At 38.6% G+C, this 21055-nt stretch overlaps 1 protein-coding gene and 2 long non-coding RNA genes across 8 annotated transcripts in view; 1 reads left to right on the top strand and 2 right to left on the bottom strand.

Moving 5' to 3' along the window:
• Nucleotides 1-21055, top strand: part of LOC131995841 (uncharacterized) — a 205841-nt gene that overhangs the window by 83297 nt on the left and 101489 nt on the right. The window lies entirely within an intron of this gene.
• LOC106084863 (metallophosphoesterase 1 homolog) overlaps nucleotides 1-21055 on the bottom strand; it is a 162895-nt gene that overhangs the window by 4029 nt on the left and 137811 nt on the right. For 3 of the 6 annotated variants that reach the window (XM_059365027.1, XM_059365028.1, XM_059365029.1), the window contains 4 exons: nucleotides 15511-15829; nucleotides 15288-15454; nucleotides 14911-15117; nucleotides 11158-11294 (listed from right to left, as the gene is read on the bottom strand). In XM_059365027.1, coding sequence (XP_059221010.1) covers nucleotides 11158-11294; nucleotides 14911-15117; nucleotides 15288-15454; nucleotides 15511-15782 — 783 coding nt within the window. In that variant the 5' untranslated portion in view covers nucleotides 15783-15829. Of the gene's footprint in view, nucleotides 1-9348; nucleotides 11093-11157; nucleotides 11295-14910; nucleotides 15118-15287; nucleotides 15455-15510; nucleotides 16230-21055 lie in introns of those variants that run through there. The other 3 variants (XM_059365026.1, XM_059365025.1, XM_013248800.2) reach the window with 3 other exon arrangements.
• On the bottom strand, nucleotides 1377-3792 carry LOC131995840 (uncharacterized). Its single transcript, XR_009397645.1, has 3 exons — nucleotides 3347-3792; nucleotides 3101-3270; nucleotides 1377-3035 (listed from the first exon to the last, which is right to left on the bottom strand). It is a non-coding gene; the product is annotated as an uncharacterized LOC131995840 (long non-coding RNA).

The raw sequence follows: 21055 nt of genomic DNA on the forward strand, positions 1-21055 counted from the left end.
GGTACGTGTGCCATCCCTGAAAGCTGGTGGACGTAGAGGAATGGCAAAAAAATGAGAAATTTAAAAAAATGAGAAATTGAAATAAATAAAATAACAACTTTCAGTTGAGAAAAAGAGAAAGTAGTTTTGGAAACTAACCCACACATTGAAAGTAGATGTGAAATGTGGGAGAACCGAGATTATAAAAAGGAGAATAGTAGCCAAAATCGTCCATATAGGTTTTAGAAAAAAGTCCCGGCGGTAACGAATTTATGCAGATTTTCGCGGCTATTTAACGCTCTAGTGGTGCCCTATAGATGATTGTTTATGGGAAATATATAATTGGAGGCAGAAATAAATAAGCAAACGGCAAATTTATAAGTGAGTTTAAATGGATCAATGATGTATATAAGAGGACGATGAATGTACAAGGAGTTAATGTGTGTAAATTTCAATAGGTGCCGTGGTGATTGCGGAAGGAATTTTTCTGCTTGAAATTGAACAAGCCCTAGGAGGAAAGCCAAAGCGACTAGCTCACATTGGTAAGCGTGTGCATAATTTATTCTGTCCGTTCGTCCATACGGCGTTCCGCCGGGTTACGTTTTGGGTAACCACCAAATTGGTACCAAGAAAAGTACATGTTGTGGAACACCCTGTCCAAGTTGGGACACATAGCTGCTGAACAATTGCAGCATCGACTTCAACCTAAGTTGGGTGATATACGTGTGGGACGCATTGAGTGCTGGTATATTAATTGTTTTGTTCGGGAACAGATGGTGTCCCGGTGGAGACGATATACGTTCCACGAGATTTACAGCCCATAAAGTCCACACTGCGAGAGGATCCAAGACTGGCATACAGTCAGAAATAAAGCCCGCTGTTAGGCGCGTGCGTAAAAGAGGCAATTCGCCTCGATTCAATTTATTTTCCAACCCCTATTTATTTTGGTTATAAAATTAATGTAGTCATAGTAGTAGATAACCTAGTTTCATTTATTTTTTTTATTTTATTTACTTGCTATTTTTTTTATGATCTTCAATTTTATGTACAATTTTATTGACCATTTATAAATTTATTCTTATTTGATTTTGACGCTTTAAGGATTTAATAATTGATTAATTTTTTTTGTTTGTGACTTGTGAGGGACTGTACAAAACAGTGAGAGGGTTTTATTATTGCAACAGCCTGAGTACTGAGGCAAATAGGAAAACGTCTACTTAACTGAGCTCATTTAGGTAGGGAAAGAAAGATCCTGATATAGTAATCCGGTCCACATTGGACACAGAACCCCATCCAAAGGTTTGTGTAGAACCCGCAAGATTAATCTGTTTTTTTTTTTGCGTTTGTTGTGATTTTTTTTTTAGAAAGAGCATAATTAAATAATGCAAAGACGGGAATTTAGTGTTAGTATTTTTATTTATCTGATTCAATTAGATTCTTTTTTTTTGTTATAATTAAATAAAGAGATATATATTATGTACTGTATTAACAGATTTGAAATGGAGTAAGTTTTTTTTCGTTTGGGAGGGGAAACGGTTGAAAGAGAGAAGTAAGTGGTAGAGGGAGGTAGTGGGGTCCATACCAAATGAGGCAAGGAGCATATGGACCATGGAAGGGTGGGCAGAGTGTGGGTCTGGAACACCAAAGGACTCAAATCCCAAAGAGTATCCCCGTGTGTTTTGTAAGTGTTTGTGTTGTTAAATTTTATGTGAATTCTTTAAAAAAAAATGATGTTAGACCATAGGCTAGTTTTGGGTGGGTTGAGGATCCCCCTGAGGCCGAAGAGCTGCCGGAAGGCCCAAGTTAGCGCATGTATGTGGTCGTAACAGAAATGGCGCCCAATCTAAAATCAATGCTTTCTAGTCACTAGTACTAGGAGTAAGGAGAGTAAGTGCAATGTCATCTACGTACTTGGTAATAGCCAAATTTTTAGATTCAATAGCCCAAATCGATCTAGTCAAATACTAACTATGTCTGGTTGGTATTGCATCCAGCCCTACATGGGAGAGGCTGTTTAAAGTGCAATATTAGATTAAGATATATTAGTTTAGGATTAGATTTAGAATATAAAAATGGGTCAAATGCAATATCTAGTTGTATATTTGTAACTATGAGTGTTTGTTATCGACCTGTGTCCCGTTTTGTTCGTATATGTTAGATTCGTTAGAAAAAGGAATACCACATACGTAGGATTTATGGCAGGCGAAGAATGATAGCCGTTACGGTAGGATGGATGCCGTGAGTCAGAGTGTCAGAAGGCCTTATTGCCATGAGGACTTTAGTTTCGAAAGGAGAGAAGTTAATTGCCATGGTACAATGGTCCTATTTTAGGTATTCCATATAGATGTGCAATGTTTTACAAGATATTCTTTGGGATTTTTTTTTACACTTCATGAATCGATACGATATGAATACACTCCTAACACATACATCTCTCTGAGAATACAACCGTGAACCTCCTAATAGTTTGAATAGATTTGAATTTTACTGAATTTACGATTGATTTAGGTGAGCTAATAGCTAGTATATTTTTTTTATACAGTGAGAGGAAAAGGATATAACGATACATTTATAACCCTATTGAAAGTAAACCTTTGCCAGGAAAGGGAATTAATAATAATAATACATTTTTGTGGTATATACTGTCTTAAGTTTGAGAGATAACGGCTGGCAGAATTGAAATACCCGATTTACATTATTCCAATAAATCTGGGGGAGCGAATACGGATATCGTCGTGAATCAGAGCCTAGAGTAGGAAACCTTCTGGGTGATGAATACGAGGTCTCGCTCGGAAAGTAAAAGAGACCGGCCAACGACATTCAACGAGGAGTCTGAACGGTATAATCGTGAAACTAAGAAGAAGAAGATGAACAGTTTGAATAGTAATGTGGCTAGTAAGGATGGTCAGATTAGGGACTTATCTGCTACTATTAATCGACAACCTGCCCAGGGGGATGTGGCTAGTCCGGCATTCGTGGCACAAACCGCAACCGACAGTGGTGGCGAACGCTATTCGACTCCCGGCAACGGCAGGAGTCACACGGCCGACAGGGCTCTGGAAGACAGAATGAAAAATCTGATTAGTAACGAGGTAAATGATATAAGAAAGACATTAGATACCTTGGTTAGAACCGTGCAGGGTATGGCCCTCGGAGGTAACAACGCCGCGAACGGAACAGGTAGCCAGGGTAGCCGCAGCATGAGTACAAACGCGTCCCAGCCTGGATCCTCGGGCTCTAGTTCACAAAGGGACAGGCCACCCTCAACGAGCACGAACTACTCACAGCCACCTTTGAATGATGATCGATTGCGCATAAGAGTCGATAAATTCGGCATAAATTTTGATGGTAACACAATGAGACTCACCGTTGAGGAATTTATCTTCCGCTTGGAGTGCCTACAGTCGCAATACGGAGTCCCGTGGGAGGAGATCTTAAGGGACTTTAGATTATTAGTATCTGGACCCGTATTGGAGTGGTTCTGGCAATCACAGAAACTAAGGAATTTCACCCAGTGGATTCAATTGAAGGATGCTCTCCTGTGCCAATATCGCTCTACCAAATCGGCGTTCGAAGCCATGAGAGACTTGGTGGACAGAAAACAGTTGTCAAATGAACCGGTTGATGCGTATTTCCAGGCCATGGGACAGCTGAGATCTCGCTTGTTACACCCTATAACTGACCAAGACATGATTAGCATCATAAAGGTAAATGTCAAGGAAAATATTAAGATGGTGGTTTATCCGATGTCCATCGCCACCGTAGAGATGCTGCGTGTTGAGTGCAAAGAGGCCGAGAGGAATTTTCCAAGGCGAGATCCTAGGCCTGTGGCTCCTCACACGCGTCCTACGAGACATGTCAATGAAGTGGCCCTTGACGAATATGAATTTGACGAACACGAGACGCACCGGGAAGCCCCCGAATGTATTTCGGCTATTCGAACGAACATTCAGCAAAATAGGACCATCGTTTGCTGGAATTGTCGTGCAGAGGGCCACATGTTTATGGATTGCCCATCCTCCGAAAGGGGATTGTTTTGCTACCGATGCGGCAGACCAAATACTATTACCCCGAGATGCCAAAACTGCCAATCGGGAAACAGCAAGAGGGGCGTGGCGAACCCGGGGGAGACACGTCCGTCAGAAAACCCCGCCAAGTAGAAGTATTTCGGCGAAATCCAGAATCTGAAAAGAAGGAAGAAGAAAACAAGATTAGAACAGACTGTAAATGCCATGATTCATATGCCAGTCGCAGGCACTATATAACAATGGAAGAGAGACAAAGAAATTATGATAATGTTAAGGCCAGGATATTTGGTCAAGATGAAAATGCAGGCAATATATCAAGGCGTATCTTTAAAATTCGGCAAAAGACCGCAGATAGACGCAAGCTTAAGCGTATGATAGTTGAGACATTAAATCGTGCAGAAATAAAGGGCAATGACCCTAGGGCATATGCCGAAATCCGTTTAAAGGATAAATTAATAAGAGGTTTGTTGGATACTGGCGCCTCAGTAAGCCTTCTTGGCAGAGGATGCAGAGAATTGATTGAAGAGCTGCCGGAAGGCCCAAGTTAGCGCATGTATGTGGTCGTAACATCCTCACCATTTTTTTATATTCAGTACTAGGCATAAAGATAACACATCAGTAGAAGTGGTACTGAGTTCTAGGAGCAAAATAGCAGCTACATGTCCCTGCGTCAGTGAAAATTTCGCTTCAATTAATTGCAAATATAATTCATTGCCTACGAACTGGGTCAGAAAAACTCTGTTTCAATGGAGTTTCTTTTGTGAGTGTCGTTGTATGGCTTTTATTTGTGTTATGTGGTCTAGCTGGATGCACAAAATTTCGCAATAAATTATTAGGCAATTTTCGTGCTAGTGAACTTAGTACCAAGCTTGACGGTTAAAAACAAAAAACGAAAAACAATTTTCTTCATGTACGAATTCTGGCCCACTATTAGTGTCAGTGGAAGAAGAATAGAAACAATTTCAGTCTACAGTTGCACAAAAAGAAAAAATAAAATACGAGTTATGCAGGGGTTATACATTTTATACATTCATATTCGTACTGTATAATTTGAGACGGAGGCCACCGTACCGCAGAGGTTAGCATGTCCGCCTATGACGCTGTACGCCGGCGTTCAGGAACATCCGAAAAAAAATTTTCATCGCTGATTATACCCTCCTAATGCTGGCGACATTTGTAAGGTGCTATACCACGTAATAACTTCTCTCCAAATAGGTGTCGCACTGTGGCACGCCGTTCGGACTCGGCTATAAAAAGGAGGCCCTGTCACTGAGTTTAAACTTGAATCGGACAGCACTCATTGAAAAGAGATGAACAATTGGCAAACTGATTTACATGTGTCCATTTGATGTATAAGTACCAATCCCAACAGTTACAACTTAATATTATTTTTTTAGAGATCCTAGCCGTAATTAATGTTCGAACATATAGGCATCAAATTAAACATTTCGCGTGATAAAAATAAAACAAACCTAACCAGCACTCAGTATCTAAGCAAGAACCGGTTCCTTCAGGCCTCTTAATGACACTCTCCACTCGATACGCTGATTGTCCGCTACAGCAATAGCTGTTATTCCGAGTGGACCATTCCACCATACGCAATCTGTGGACGCGCCTGGTAGCTCGCAATAACATCAAGCCCATGTGGTGCTGTAGTAGCCACATGTCTATATGTGGAGGTAATGATCCTCGTCAAGCTTCTATAGTTGCGTAAACTCGTTCCGATCGCCACGGGAACATTATGGCCACTGGTTATTGAAAGACGCCAAAAACTCGCCTTGTCATAGCGAGCCTCATAGGTACTCCGGTCCACATAGTCACGACCGTGGCCAAAAAATAGAACGTAAATTTTAAGATATAATTTGATACAGACCATTCCCATAACTGTGAATGTGAATTTTGGTTTCAGTGTGTCAAGTAGTTTTCTGTATATATGTAGAAGGGGTTCAAATCCATTGGCACTGCCTTTTTCCTTATTTGATGATGAAAATAAAAAGCTGCATCTGATCTCATAAATTTCAATATTTAGAGTAACGGTCAGTATAAACGTGAGTCAGTTGGTTAGTTTGGGATGTAAAGTTTGTAACTCCTCGAAATATTCGTCTAAGACCCCATAAAGTATATATATTCTTGATCGTCATGACATTTTAAGTCGATCTAGTCATGTCCGTCCGTCTGTCAATCAAAAGCACACTAACTTTCGAAGGAGTAAAGCTAGCCACTTGAAATTTTGCACAAATACTTCTTATTAGTGTAAGTCAGTTGGGATTGCAAATGGGCTATATCGGTCCATGTTTTGATATAGCTGCTATATAAACCGATCTTGGATCTTGACTTCTTGAGCCACTGAAGGGCGTAATCCTTATCCTATTTGACTGCAATTTTGCATGAGGTGTTTTGTTATTATTTACAACCAAGTATGGTTAATGTCAGTCCATAACCTGATATAGCTGCCATATAAACCGATCTGGGATCTTGACTGTTTAGCCTCTAGACGACGCAATTCTCGTCCAATTTTGCACGAGGTGTTTTGGTATCACTTCCAATAACTGTGTTATGTATGATTCAAACCGTTTCATAATCTTGTATAGCTGTCATATAAACAATTCTTAGATCTTAACTTAGATCCGATTTGGCTGAAATTTGGTACAACGGCTTTTCCTATTACCTTCAACACATGTGTTAAATATGGTCTTACTCGGTCTATAGCCTGATACAGTTCCCATATAAACCGATCTCCATATTTGTCTTCTTGCGCCCTTAAAGTGTGCAATTCTCATTCGATTTGGCTGAAATTTTACATAATGACTTCTGCTATGGTCTCCAACATTCAATTCAATTACTGTACGAATCGGACCATAGCTCTAATAGCATTGCATTTTTTTTCTTTTATCCTTTGTTTGCCTAAAGAGAGATACCGGGAAAAGATCTCGACAAATGCGATCCATGGTGGAGGGTATATAAGATTCGGCCCGGTCGAACTTACCACGATTTTACTTGTTTTGAATATAAATATTGGTCATATGGAATTTAGAGTTACTCAATACTTACTCTTTATAAAATGGTACTTCGATTTGACTTCTTGAGCCACTAGAAGCCTCAATTTTTGTTTGATTTTGCTAAAATTCAATCCACGGAGTGTTTTGTTATGACTTCTAACAGGCGTGCCAAAAAGGGTCAATACCAAAAGGTATTGCTTGGACAGCATGTAGTTATGTCTTCGCACTGGTAGGATCTTTGTCTCCTGATGGCGGTGGTCCACATGAGAACTGAGGAGACAGCCCGTCGCAGTTCCGAGGGCGGCATTCTGACAGATCTGAATATTATTCCACGTGACCACACTGGCGCTGCATAACTTACCACAGACCGGCCAATTGCTTTGTACGTGGTCAACAAGGTTTCTTTGTCTGCACCCCAAGTGCTGCCGGCGAGTGACTTGAGGACCTTGTTTCTACTTTTGACTTTATTGCAGATTGCTGTGGCATGTGAGGAGAATGTGTAAGAGCTGTCAAATGTGACGCCAAGTATTTTGGGACACTTGATGGTCGGAATCATTTCTCCATCGACCATCACAGTCAGCTCAGTATTCACCTCACGCGTATTTGTAGTGAACAGTGTGGCTGAAGATTTGGTGGCGGATATCTTCAGATTTATTGCAGCGAAATATGAGGCAAGCTCGTTGAGGTAGACATTCAACCTATCGCAGATGTCATCAATGGGTGGGGGGCCTGATGCCATGATCGTACAATCGTCCGCATATCATACGATCTCTATGCCGTCTGGAGGGGGTGGAATGGAGGATAGGTAGAGGTTAAACAGTGCCGGAGATATCACCCCACCTTGGGGAACTCCCTGTTTCACTCTACGGTGTTTCGACTTCTTATCCCTAAATTCCACAAATGACTGGCGACCACACAGATAATTCGCGACGCATCGTTTCAGGCCTGGCTGGAGGGACGTGTTGGCGATGTCCTCAAATAATTTGGCATGGCTGACCGTGTCGAATGCCTTCGACAGGTCCAGTGCCACGAGGACCGTCCTATCACATGGTCTGGGCTGATTGAAGCCACGGCAAATGTGTGTGGTGATGCAAAGTTGTTGTTGTGCTGCGCAGTCTCCGAAATCCATGTTGATGCTCGGCGAACGGAAACGGATCAGTCAGGGTTATCTCGTTAAAAGTGACTGAGGTCCTGTCGTCTCGTCTACCGGGGTTCGAGAGTGACTTAACAGTAGACCACAGTTTGCCTACACCGGTGCCTAAGTTGCATTGCGCCAAGTGTTCCAGCCACAAATTCCGCTTATGTTCGTTGACTACCCTGTTTATTTCCAGATTCAGCTCGCCGATTCTGGGGTTAGCGGGGTCCATAGCACGAATCCCATCACGCTGGTCCGCGAGTAACAATGCTTGCGCCGGGAAATTGGGCCGCACTTGGGGTATTCGACCGGCTGATATAAAGCGAGCGGCTGCTGCGTTAATGATGTCTCGGAATTTCCTCTCGGCCTCAAGCACATCAGAGGAGGGTGGCAGTTTACTGAAGCGGCGATTGGTATACTCTCTGAAGCCAGTCCAATCGGCCTTCTTATAATTGATAAACGTCCGGCGCTCAGAGGTTATGATGTCGGGTGGTCGGTCGATGGTGACAATTATGGGGAGGTGGTCTGACCAAAGAGATGACGGCTTGCCAAGATACGTCACTCAGGAGATCAGGGGATGCAATGGAGATGTCTGGCGAGCTGCTGCACTCCCTCGTAATCCTAGTGGGGGCATCCTCATTCACCGTGCAAAACGTGGAGCTATCAATCTGCTCTGCCAAAACTATGCCACGCTGGTCGTTACCTAGGGGAAAATGCCATGACGTGTGATGCGCATTAAAGTCCCCTAGAACCAGACGATTATGGCCAGATAGCAAATCCGTCCATAATCTGATATAGCTCCCATATAAACCTATCTCCCGATTTGACATCTTGAGTTCCTTCAGCCATAATTGTTATACGATTTGCCTAAATTTTACACGCGATAGTTTATTTTGACTTCCATCATTAATAGTAGATAGTGTTTAAAAGGGAAATGAAAAAACTTAACTCTATGTTAAATTAACCACAATCAAGAAAAACATTGTACGGACCACATATCGTTTAAAAAAGGTCCATAGAGCTCTAAAGGCTATACGCAAATATGACTTGATTAGATTCATAGATTGCTTGGATAAAGGTACCATAGGATGGGGGTATACTTATTTCGCCATTCTGTTTGTAACTCCTCGAAATATTCGTCTCAGACCCCATTAAGTATATATATTCTTGGTCGTCATTTTATGTCGATCTAGCCATGTCGGTCCGTCTACCTGTCGAAAGCACACTAACTTTCGAAGGAGTAAAGCTAGCCGCTTGAAATTTTGCGCAAATACTTATTATATATGTAGGTCGGTTGGGATTGTAAATGATGTTTTGATATAGCTGCCATATCAACCGATATTGGATCTTGAGCCACTACAGGGCGCAATTTTTATCCGATTTGCCTGAAATTATGCATGAGGTGTTTTTTATGATTTTCAACAACTGTGCTAAGTATGGTGGAAATCGGTCTATAACCTGATACAGCTGTCATATAAACCGATCTGGGGTCTAGATCCGCAATTTTTATCCGATTTGACTGAAATTTTGTCGAATCGGACCATTATCATATCCAATATTATAGCAATTCTTTTCTTTTATCATATGTTTGCCTAAAAAGGGACACAGGGAAAAGAACTCGACATATGCGATCCATCGTCGAGGGTATATAAGATTCGGCCCGGCTGAACTTAGCACGCTTTTACTTGTTTTTATCATGTCGAGAACCAAAAATCGGTCTACAGGGTAGCTATATCCAAATATGGACTGATTTAGATCATATTCGGTACGGGCTTTGAGAGGTGTAATATAACTCGCTGATCTAAATTTAAGCTAAAAAATAGGTCCTTATAGGCCGTAACCATTAATCGGGAGATCGGCTATATGACTATATAGAAAGACTATCCGATTTGACCAATATTTGGCTTGTTTGGGGAGAGGCCCAAAACAAGTTCTTTTTCAAATTTGAGGGAAGAGAAATCGGATAGAAAATGAGTCTTTTGTGGTGCGGGAAGTGATAATTGAAGATCGGTCTAAAAGGGACTTATTCTAAAATGTGGACCTATATGGTCCATTTTTGATCCTGAGTCTTCTATAATAATAAAAAAAATTTTGCCTAAGTTTCATCTACCTACGTTAAATAGTTCTATTTTTGGCCAACTTTTCTATGATCTAGCGACACTGTGAGTTGTCACCGGACTCTCACTGAGACTGTCCGCTATTGCAATTAAAATTACTCCGTATGGAGCATTCCACTATCCACTGGCACTGGATAACCATGGGCTCCACACGGGCTCGACCTTTTTAGCTCCGATCTGTGTGGTGTACATCGTTATCACGAGAAGCTTAGCTGAAAGCTACTGGGCGCGTCCACAGGTTGAGGAGTCGCCCCGTAGTGCTGATATTTATTGGTTCATGAACAAATTAGCTGACTCTCTCCCTTTTGGGATAAATAACTTTATGAAATATAAAATTGTTCACATATGTAATGAGGATAGGATTTAAATTCATTATTACAAACCCATACAAAAGTTCAATTTTAAGTTCAATAAAGTATTTCGAATAAATTTTATCTATTTATTTAATTAATCAACTAACGTCCCTCTGGCCAACACGTTGATAGTAATTTAAAAGGAATTATAATAGAAATAAATAAATGAACTAAATTATTAAAAAGTATATATTATCTGTGGTTTTGACTGCCAAAATAACGCATTGTCGACAAATGAACCTACGGGAACCTTTCACTGACATTTTGTGCCATTGTAAAGTCTACACCTTGTCATTTGAAATATTTACTGAATTTTAATATCACCCTTGGACTTGCCAAATAAGCTATATATCCATTTCAACAAACCCCAAGCAATTAAAAATGCACATAAAATAGAAGTGATAGCATACAGAGTATAGACTGTTTGCTGTTCCAGCATTTGGCACTTGTATACTTTATGCGATTCCGGCTTTAGAGAAACCTTTAAACAAGAATTAAGAAATATGATTAACACGGATCTGTATTGGAAATCATTTCAATTATTACCATCAGAAAGCTGGGATTTATTTTATTTCGCCAACTGAACGAGGCGACAGTATACTCTTCAATTCCCCAACGATTAATGGAGAAGCAGTAATTATGGGAATGTCCAGCAAAAGCTAAACGTGGATGTAAAATTTTACCTGAAATGATAAGAATGGACATTTGTTAACAAAGTAGATGCCTATTTTCTGCACTGCCTTGAAGTGACTTGCTTAAGATTAGGACTGCTTTAAATTAAATATTGATCGCTTAGCTAGAAATCAAATTTGTTTGACAGGATAATTTGTATTATTTTTGTTGTTTGGCCCCTTGACCACTTTATATTATCAAACAATTATATTTATGTAGTGTTTTTTTAATGTATTTTAATTACATTTACATTATGTTTTCCTTAGCGGAATAGTAATAGAGAAACAATTAAACAATTTATAATCAAAAAATAATTTCCTTTTTATTTCACTGTTTATTGACTTATAAAAACAACAGAGCAACCACAAAAAGAGGTTGCTGTAAAAACCATTTTAGCAACATCAGTTGAAAGTTGTCATACGTAGCAACGCAATTGAACTAAGGTTGCCATACAAAATCGACCCATTAGAAAACTTTCCGTCTTCGGCGCTCTTGGCATACGATAATGTCCCAATACATGCCAGGGATGGAGCTGCCTCAATTTCTAAACTAGTAATGTGTCATCTACTTTCGACTTTATCGCAAATTGCTGTGGCATGTGGGGAGAATGTGTAAGAGTTGTCAAATGTGACATATAATATTTTGGGACACTTGATGGTCGGAATCGTTTCTCCATCAATGTGGCTAAAGATGGCAGATATTTTCAAATCTCACGCAGCGAAAAAGGCGGCAAGTTCGTCGAAGTAGACGTTGAACCTACCGTAAATGTCATCAAAGGCCGTATTGAATGCCTTCCGTAGGTCTCTAGGTGCCACGAACACCTACCTCTTGGGCTGGGCTGATTGAAGCCGTCAAATGTGTGCGGTGATTGCATGCAAAGCAGTTGTTGTGCTATGCAGTCTTCGAAATCCATGCTGATGTCGGCGAATGGAAATTCTCAATGAGGATTGGGTCCTTCACAGGCTTCAGTAGCGGGATCACTTCACCCATCTTCCAGACATCGGGTACTATAAGAGTGTTCAAAGACAGTTAAAAGGTACTTGACTCCACGTAAATCCAGATTCTTCAATGTAGAGATTTCGTCGGGGCCCAAAGCATTAGATGATTTAGCGCCACGGTTGACATTCGTAACTTCGTCCAGGGTAAATTGTAGAGAGGTTTCAGATCGGATGCCTGAGATGACACTTTAGGGCGAGTGCCAGACACAGCTGCCAGAGGCGCAGTCTTGGATTGACGGAACTCTGGTATTGCCATCTGGGAGATCATGCTATTCAAATGGATCAAAGCTTGAGGAAAGAAAGGGTCTGGGGGTCTAACTTGATAACCCAAGGACGGATATCTGTTTTCGACTGCCTTACCATAATACGATACTGCAGGCAGAGATCCAGGCGATCAGGGAATGCGTAAGGTGGTGTGGTGTTCACGCGTGGATGTCGAGTGTGAACGTACTTACGGACAGTAAACTGGCCATCAGGGCAATAACAACCAGGACGGTAAGGACACGAACTGTCGTGGAGTGTAAAAAAGAGATTAACGCCTTCTCTGAAGATGGCACAATGCGCATCGTATGTATGCCGGGTCATAGCAGAGTAACGGGGAATTAAGGAGCAGACGATTTGGCAGTAAAGACCAAAGGACTGTCGTCAATAAACTTGGTAGTCCGAAGCCTTTCAGGTCGACGCAGTCGCAGTTAAGGGCGTAGTCTACAAACTGTGGAACAACGAAACGGTCGGTAGAACGGCGAAAATCCTATGGGAAGATCCGTATCGTGAGAAGACGAGGCTATTACTGAAAGGAAATAAGAAGAAGCCCAGTATAGCTTTCGGTATCATAACGAGACCCATAGGACTACGAGTTCATTTATGCAAAACTGATGCTGCAAGTTATAACATGTGCAGGGCATGTGGAGAAGATGATGATTCGTTGGAGCATTTCCTATATCATTGTTCGGATTTCGCGTCTAACAGACACCGATACCTGGGAGGAAACACAGTACCAGACATGAATCAACTTAGGGGCGTAGTATGGAAAACAACTAGGAATTTTGTAAGTAGCAAGGAAATACTAACCTAGATTTCTTTATCGAGGTTACTTTTTAGTATTTAAAGCGCACAGCAATCCAATATGTATGTCCACTCTCTTTTCAACCTAATATAACCTAACCTAGCGCAACTCAATGAGCCAAATTTCAGCGGGTAACAAAAGCAGCTTTTAAAAGCCTAAGACCTTAAATGGGGAGATCGGTTCACATGGAGGCCATATTAAGAAAAAGACCGATTTGGACCATATTCGGCAATGAGATCGGAAGGCTTAACACACTTCACTATGTTAGATTTTAGTGAAATCGGGTAATAAATACCGCTTTTATGGTCTTATGATCCTAAATTGGGAAATCGATCTATATGGCGGATATACATATTATGATAAAGATCGATTTGGACCATATTTTAATTTCAGTGAAATTCGGTAATAAGTGCGGATTTTATGCGCCTAAACCCTTAAATCGGTCTATATGGACTTTATCAAGATATAGCCATTCTTCAAACTTAACCTGTCAATGGACAAAAACAGAATTTACGCAAAGTTTCAGCTCAATATCTTTATTTTAAATGACGGCAGCATAATTTCAACAGACAAACCGACGAACATGGCTAGTTTGTTTTGGATTTTTCTGCCTCAAATGGTCATAAAATATAATGTAAATAGTGAGATATGTATACATATACAGATGAAGAGGATATACAAAGACCCATTGTTAGGAATAGTACCAATAAACTCATAATCACTTCCTATTTCTACTTAACCATGTCCGTCCGCCCGTCTATGTATTTTTGTACACAAGGTACTGATCGCATGTTCGATTGAATTATCTTTAAAATTCGACACAGGTGTCTTTGATGCTTAGAAGAGAAATAAGAAGAAATCTTTTCAGATTCAGATATAACTGTCTTTTATACTTCTATATGTATATTTAGATTGCTAAAACCAATATTTTGTAAGTTTAATTGTTGTTTTACTCTCTATTATATAGACATTTTTAAATCAAAGTATTGAGAGCATTGAATTTTTACGCAAGGTAGGGATTTGGTAGATTTTCTTCCCAAAATTTTTGCTCGAACATTTTTTTCTAGTGGGAGCACTGCTCATAAGTAAATCATAGATATATAATGTAGTTATATTATAGTCATTTCAATTCTCTTTGGGTAAATATGACGAGAGCTTATGAAATTATACCAGAGTATTTATTATTCAAATTTAAGGGATTAAATTTGCTTATGGAAATAACTTCCTACAAATTATACAGCTTCTCAATTCGTGATGCTCTCCATTGGTTTGTTTATTTAAAAAGTACACGAAAGACTTTCGTAAACAAATAATGTTTTCCGCAATGAATCGGAAAAATTTAAATTTTACAGTGGAATACAATTAATAGTTAACAGTTGTTAATGCTAAAGAAAATTCTGGGGGTGCTAGCTAAAATATGCCAATCCCTAAATGGGAGAGTTCATAGATCTGTAATTATACTAACCTAGTCAACACTGTGACAACAACAACCAAAACCATTATTAAAAAATGTATCTACTACTTCATTGTATTTGAGACTACGCAATTTTGTTCAAAACTTACCTAACCAGTCTGTGGAATTCTTAGAGAGTACTTCCCATTTTTCTCTGTATTCCTCAATGATTGGAGAGTCATGCTCTCTACATGAGACATCCGAATTGCGATATGTTGGAAAATGTTGTAATATTATTGGACGACTATATTTTTTATGCTTTTGTAGAGTGTGTAAATCTTCGCATGCTTCAGGTCTTTTAAGGCAGTTTAGTTTGCCTAAAAAAATAATAAATGTACACAAGTATACTTAAAGAGACAGACAGATCTAGTTAGTAAGAAAGAAAATCATTCTAAAGTTTACTTCAGAATTGATACTTGAACACAAAAAATATGGTTTAAACTTCTCTCCTGTTGTACCTACTGCAAAGGGGAAATTTTTATATTACCTGCGACATTCTGTAGCTCTTTTACTGCGTTAGCACAGAAAACACAAGCATCATTCTCCATGGCCATGGAATTTATTAGTATAAAATGATTATCGTGTATAGTATACATTTCCACTCCGGTGTTGTTGAACTGCTCTCTAAACCTATCTATAAAATAGGGGTGCATTCTAGAAAGTATAATGCGTTAGTTACATATTCTGTCACAAGCATCCATTTAACTTACTTATAATGAAATCCAACATCATGGTTGCCCACGGCACTTATCACCGGGACAGATGCATGAAAGTGACTATTAAACCTTCGCACATATTCACTGAATTCTACATGGTCGACCATATCACCTTCATCGAAAAGATCTCCGAGCACAAAAATTACGTCTGGCTTGTGTAGAAGGATAGCGGCTTGAAAAGCTCGTCTCATGTGCCACTCTCGATACAGTTTATCAAGCCAGTGTCCTTTTAGTGGACCAAGAAGATGGGTATCCGCAATTATCATAGCATGGAGGTCTTCCGCTTCATCCAACAAAGGCCAATGGCATGGTGCTATTTTGACAAAGTCGCCGATAAATTCGCAATATATGAAGGACGAAATAATTATAAAAATACATCGGCGCCACTGCATTTGTTTATTTATAATCAGCTGTTTTCGTCGTCCACACAGCAATAATGATTATTGGATAATTAGTCAGGAGTGCAGTGGAGGTAACGCAAGACGAGGTAATGCGAACAGCCGAATACAATTTTATTTTTGTTTTGAAATTTCAATAAATCTAAATATCAAATGCTTGCTAAACACATATGGGATTTCTTCTAAATTCTCTAAACGATGTTTTATTAGATCCGATATTCGACATATAAGCAACAAAACGGTGCTATAACGATCGAAATACAACTTTAAAACACATTTGAAGAAGATAAATAGTAAAACAATGTTTATTTCTAAAACCAATATAACATTTGCATTTACGGCATATGCCAGTCAAGGTAGTTTTTTTGGGGGCAGTTTTATGTTGTTGTGCTAATGACCCTACCTCTTAATTGTACTATGATGGCAAGCTCACACCTTATACCAAGATATATTCATTTAGGGGCAGTTGGCCCAACAACAAAATATTTGGTGGACTATCTTTCAAAATCAGTGATTAGTGCAACTTTGATTTTGTGTATGTTACTACAATAGTTCGCGCCATTTTTCGTTGGTTGTGGGTGTTTAATAGTTTTTGACTATAATATACATAGACAACCAAAACTTGTTGACAGATAGTGCACTTCGCTAGAAAAAATTTTACTCAGCTGTTTACGGTACCTTACCTGGTAATTATGTCATGCTCTCAACGACCAAAACCATGGTACAATTAAGAGGTACTGTCATTAGCACAACAACAAAAATCTATCCCAACAGAAGTACCTTGAGTGGCAAATGCCGTAAATTGAAATGTCAAAGTGGTTTTAGAAATACACTTTGTTTTATAACTTATCTTCTGCAAGAGTGTTTTATATTTTTGTTTCCATCATTTTAATACTGTTTTGATGGTTATGTGTGAAATATCGGATCAAATAAAACATATTTTTAAAATTTTAGAAAAAAATCACAGCTGTTGACATTTGGATATACGGCAAAATAAAAAAAATTACGCATCTGTTCGCATGACCTCACCTTATAAGTGCATCCTGGATCAAAACATAAAATACTCGTTTAAATTCATTGAGTTATTGCATGGTATAATTAAGTGCAATTATTATTGCATCCTGCAGCTATTGTGTTTTTTTCTGGTGAGCACAAAATGATTGCTTGCCGTATTTTACATTTTGAGCAATACTCATGAGGTCTCATATTGACCGTATCTGAATAGAGACATAAAAAGTTATGAGAGCTGTACAAAACTTGATGTCTCATTCCTCGGCTTCACATGGCACTCATCTGAGTGTTGTTCATTTGCAAACAACATACTATGTCCGTCGACCAAATTGACACACACATCCTCTGAACTATTAATTAAACGTTCGCACATCTCTCACTCTATTTGGGCGTGCTACTAAGTAACTTTGTTTGTATGTGGCATGCGTTACAGGCAATTGCTTTGGCCAAAGTGGCTATTGAATGCCAAAATTTGGGTCTCATACAGTTCTCTGGTGCCGGTGTGTGGTGGTGGGAAGCGCGCGGCCCATCTTAGTGTTTTTTTGACATGAAGTACAGTCAGTAGCTTAAGTTGCGTCAATGAACAAAGACGTCTGCCAAATACAACTTTGGCAACGCACTTATCTAAATATTGAAGTTAACATTAAAAGGAGTAAAAATAACTCAATGCACTTAATGAATGAAATAGTTGGCGGAGAACTAAAACAAGTAAAAGAGGATGAAGTATTTGTTGTTGTTGTTGTAGCTGTGTGTTGTACACTGAGGCGGCAGCCCTTGCCTAAGAAAAACCCATTGGGCCAACAAAACGTATTTAGTATTTTGTCCATGGTTCCCATAGGATTTAAGGTAAAAATTCAATATCTTTTCGTATGTTTCTATGTTCGTATAGACTTGCAATATTCAGACAGTTTAAAATGATCATGTGATGAAAATAGTGCACTTCATATTTCAATATCATACGGGGTTGTGTGAGGGATGCCCTGCCACTGAACAATCTAAAGCGGCATGCAGCGCGACCTGGTAATATGGGGTCTCCAAGGAAGGGAAGGTAGAAAAAATTTGACATAAAAATATTACATCAAGTGTTTGGGGCCAACTTTTCCCTTAAACCACCTATAATGACAATGAGGGTTTTACAAGTAGTGTACGAACCTTACTTTGAATTATGGATTCTACTTTCAAATTTAAGGCATTTCAAAATAGAGTAGGAAGTTGACGTTGAAAGTTTGACAAACGATCGCAAGGACGTCCAAAAGAACATTTTTCCGATTCAAGAAAAAAAATCCGGGTCTAAATGAAAGGGTTCAGTAGAGTACGAACGTAACATACAAACATTTAAGAAGTGGCTGAGAGTCCACCTTATACCTATGTTGACATGTAGCCCAATAATGGTGATATGATATTCCAATGAAGGGTACATGGCAGTAGGACTAAAATTTGTTCCGTCCACATGTAAAAGCTTCAAACAGTAAGTATGGTAAGCACTTGAAATGGCTATATAAAGAATGTTACTAGCGAGCTCCCCTCCTCCAATACCCACCAAACGGACATACAACCCGATAATAGCAACATGAAGCAAAAGTTAAAGAAGAGGGGTACAAATCCTAGAAATTATAAATGGAAATGAAAAAAGGTGCCTGTGCTGCACAGTCTTAACTTTTTGAAGTATGCAATGCATTCAACCGAAAGGTTGTTGTTGTTGTAGCAGTGTGTGGCACAATGAGCCGGCAGCCCTTGCCCATGAAGGATTTCATGGGGTTAATCCGGTACGTACAACCGGCAGCCATGGGATTGTTCAACGGAAAGCTATTGGCAAGTTGTGTATGCCAACAATGTGGAGTACATTTAACGTCAAGATACACCCATGAGACCAAGAAGTTTATATTATAAATAAATACAATTTTTATTCTATTTTTATTTTTATTATTTTATTTTTATTATTTTTATTTAGAATGCACAGCGGATCGCGCATTAGTGAGCTAGTTTTTATTACAACTGTAAAAAAGTTGATTAAAAGGAAGGGTCACTTTCAAATAATTTATTTGTGGAGTTAATAACCCCTTTAATTGGATTTTTGAGGTTATGCAAAATTGAACACATTTTTTATTTTAATGTACAAATTTCTTAATTTTTCTGTGCACAGAAAAATATTGAAATATTAATTTTTGTCATCGTGGCAAAACAGACAACGACCAGTAAAGATGGTTTGCCAGGTTTCACTAATAGAAGGTTAGGTCACTTGCGAAAACATAAAGTGGATAGGCCCTATGAACATCATTAAGGTTCTTGAATCTGCCGATTGAAAATGTCATCAAATAGGAGATATCGTAAATAAAGATTGAATGTAAAAAGAGAAAAGTTAACATCCTCCAGGCAGAGTACTGCCAAAAATTAAAAAATTTTATGTCGGCTGATCGCTTGGCTTTTATGTTTTGTTTGTGATTTCTTTGTTACTCTAATCATTATTTTCTTGAAAATGCTCAGCAAGAGACGTGCGAAATATCGAATAAATAAACAAAATTTGAAGACATCGAAAATGACGGCTGAAAAAATTTTAATTAAAGAAATTGATGAATGATTGAAATTTCCAATAGATTTTTTAATTGATCCAATTAAAAAAATGATTGCTATTTTCAGTTCATTTTTGTATTGTATCAATTTCAAAATTAATTGAAATTAACTAAATTTTTTTGGGAAAAGTGTGTTGTATAAGTCGCTGAGCTCGATTTCGATGCAGCTTGGTACAAATATGTTAACCTCCTGGAACACGAATTTGGGGCCTATGTTTGGGGCCATGAAAAAGAAACGGTGCATTTTTTCTAAAATTTGCGAATGTTAAGATCGTGTTGATGTCAATTTTGCTAAAATTTAGGACTTATGGGTCTTTAAAGTACCCTTCCGTTATGATTATACTAATTTTGATCGTAGCTAAGATAAGAATTACTTCTAGAAATTTAATATTCAAATCGAAAGACTGTTTGTATGGGAGTTTTATCTTAAATATAAAATGTATTTAGCAACATTTTTCGAAAAAAACGACGGTCATTACAGTGCTAAATTGTTAAGATGAGACATAATATCCAGTCGAAACCACATACATATCTTTAATACGCTTCAGTGAAAAATTCCATTTTACTGAAATTTGAAGGAAAGAATAATTTTTTTTGTGTGATTAAATGCAATTGGATTCGCTTAAATGAAAATTTTTTATATCCCAAATTCCGTTTTTATATTTATCAGAAATCGCACAAATAAAAAAGTTATTTCTATTAGAAATTATATGCAATTTAAAATTCGCGTACAAAAAAAAAAAAAACTCAATAACATGTTTTGATATTTCACTAATGATTGTATCTGACTTGAAAAGTGCCTTGCTTAGCATTGCTCTTTTTGATTCGATTGCTCTATTGTCATCGAGAATAATTTCTTTTGATTTGTTTATGCATTTATTTGCAGACATAAGAAAAACCTTGTCATTATCGTTTCCAATCGATGCTGAACTTCAGATTCTTTTTCGAAGAAACTTCTTTCTTTAAAGGAAGAAGTGTTGCTCCATTATCTCACCACTTCCAACTTGGTAGCCATTTGCTACTTCTAATGCTGAAAAGATTTTATTATTGATATTGCTGTCGGCCAGAAAACTTTTTGCACGTAACATCATTTGCTTTTTGCACCTCTCCTTACATTTCCAAAAACAACCAAATGCATACATGGAAAAGCTGCAAGAATTTACTCCGTTCGGCCATGAAATCGTTGGGAAAGATGCACCCACTACATTATTAAGAGAAAGATGCACCCACAACACGATAATAAGAATAATTTTTGCATTTAGATGTACAAAACAAAGTAAATCGCGCTAACAGCTGTTAACAGCCGGCCAGGTTTGACGATATTAAGAAGTCAGATTTTTGCTTGCATTCTCTTTGTTGTCACCTTCCTTCTCACATATTCTCTGCTCATGTTCACACACGCACACAAATTTCTTTGTGTGTGTTGGTAAAACGTCGATGGCAAGATGGCGGATTGCACCATATTATTTGTGGTTGTTGTACAAATGAAACCACCTTTAATTTTTTTACCATGCTGGCACGGCGTGATCCGAATATGTTTTCGTATCAATAATTTGTTCG

The sequence above is a fragment of the Stomoxys calcitrans genome, chromosome 3 (assembly GCF_963082655.1).
Source record: "Stomoxys calcitrans chromosome 3, idStoCalc2.1, whole genome shotgun sequence".
NCBI classification, from domain to species: Eukaryota; Metazoa; Arthropoda; class Insecta; order Diptera; family Muscidae; genus Stomoxys; species Stomoxys calcitrans.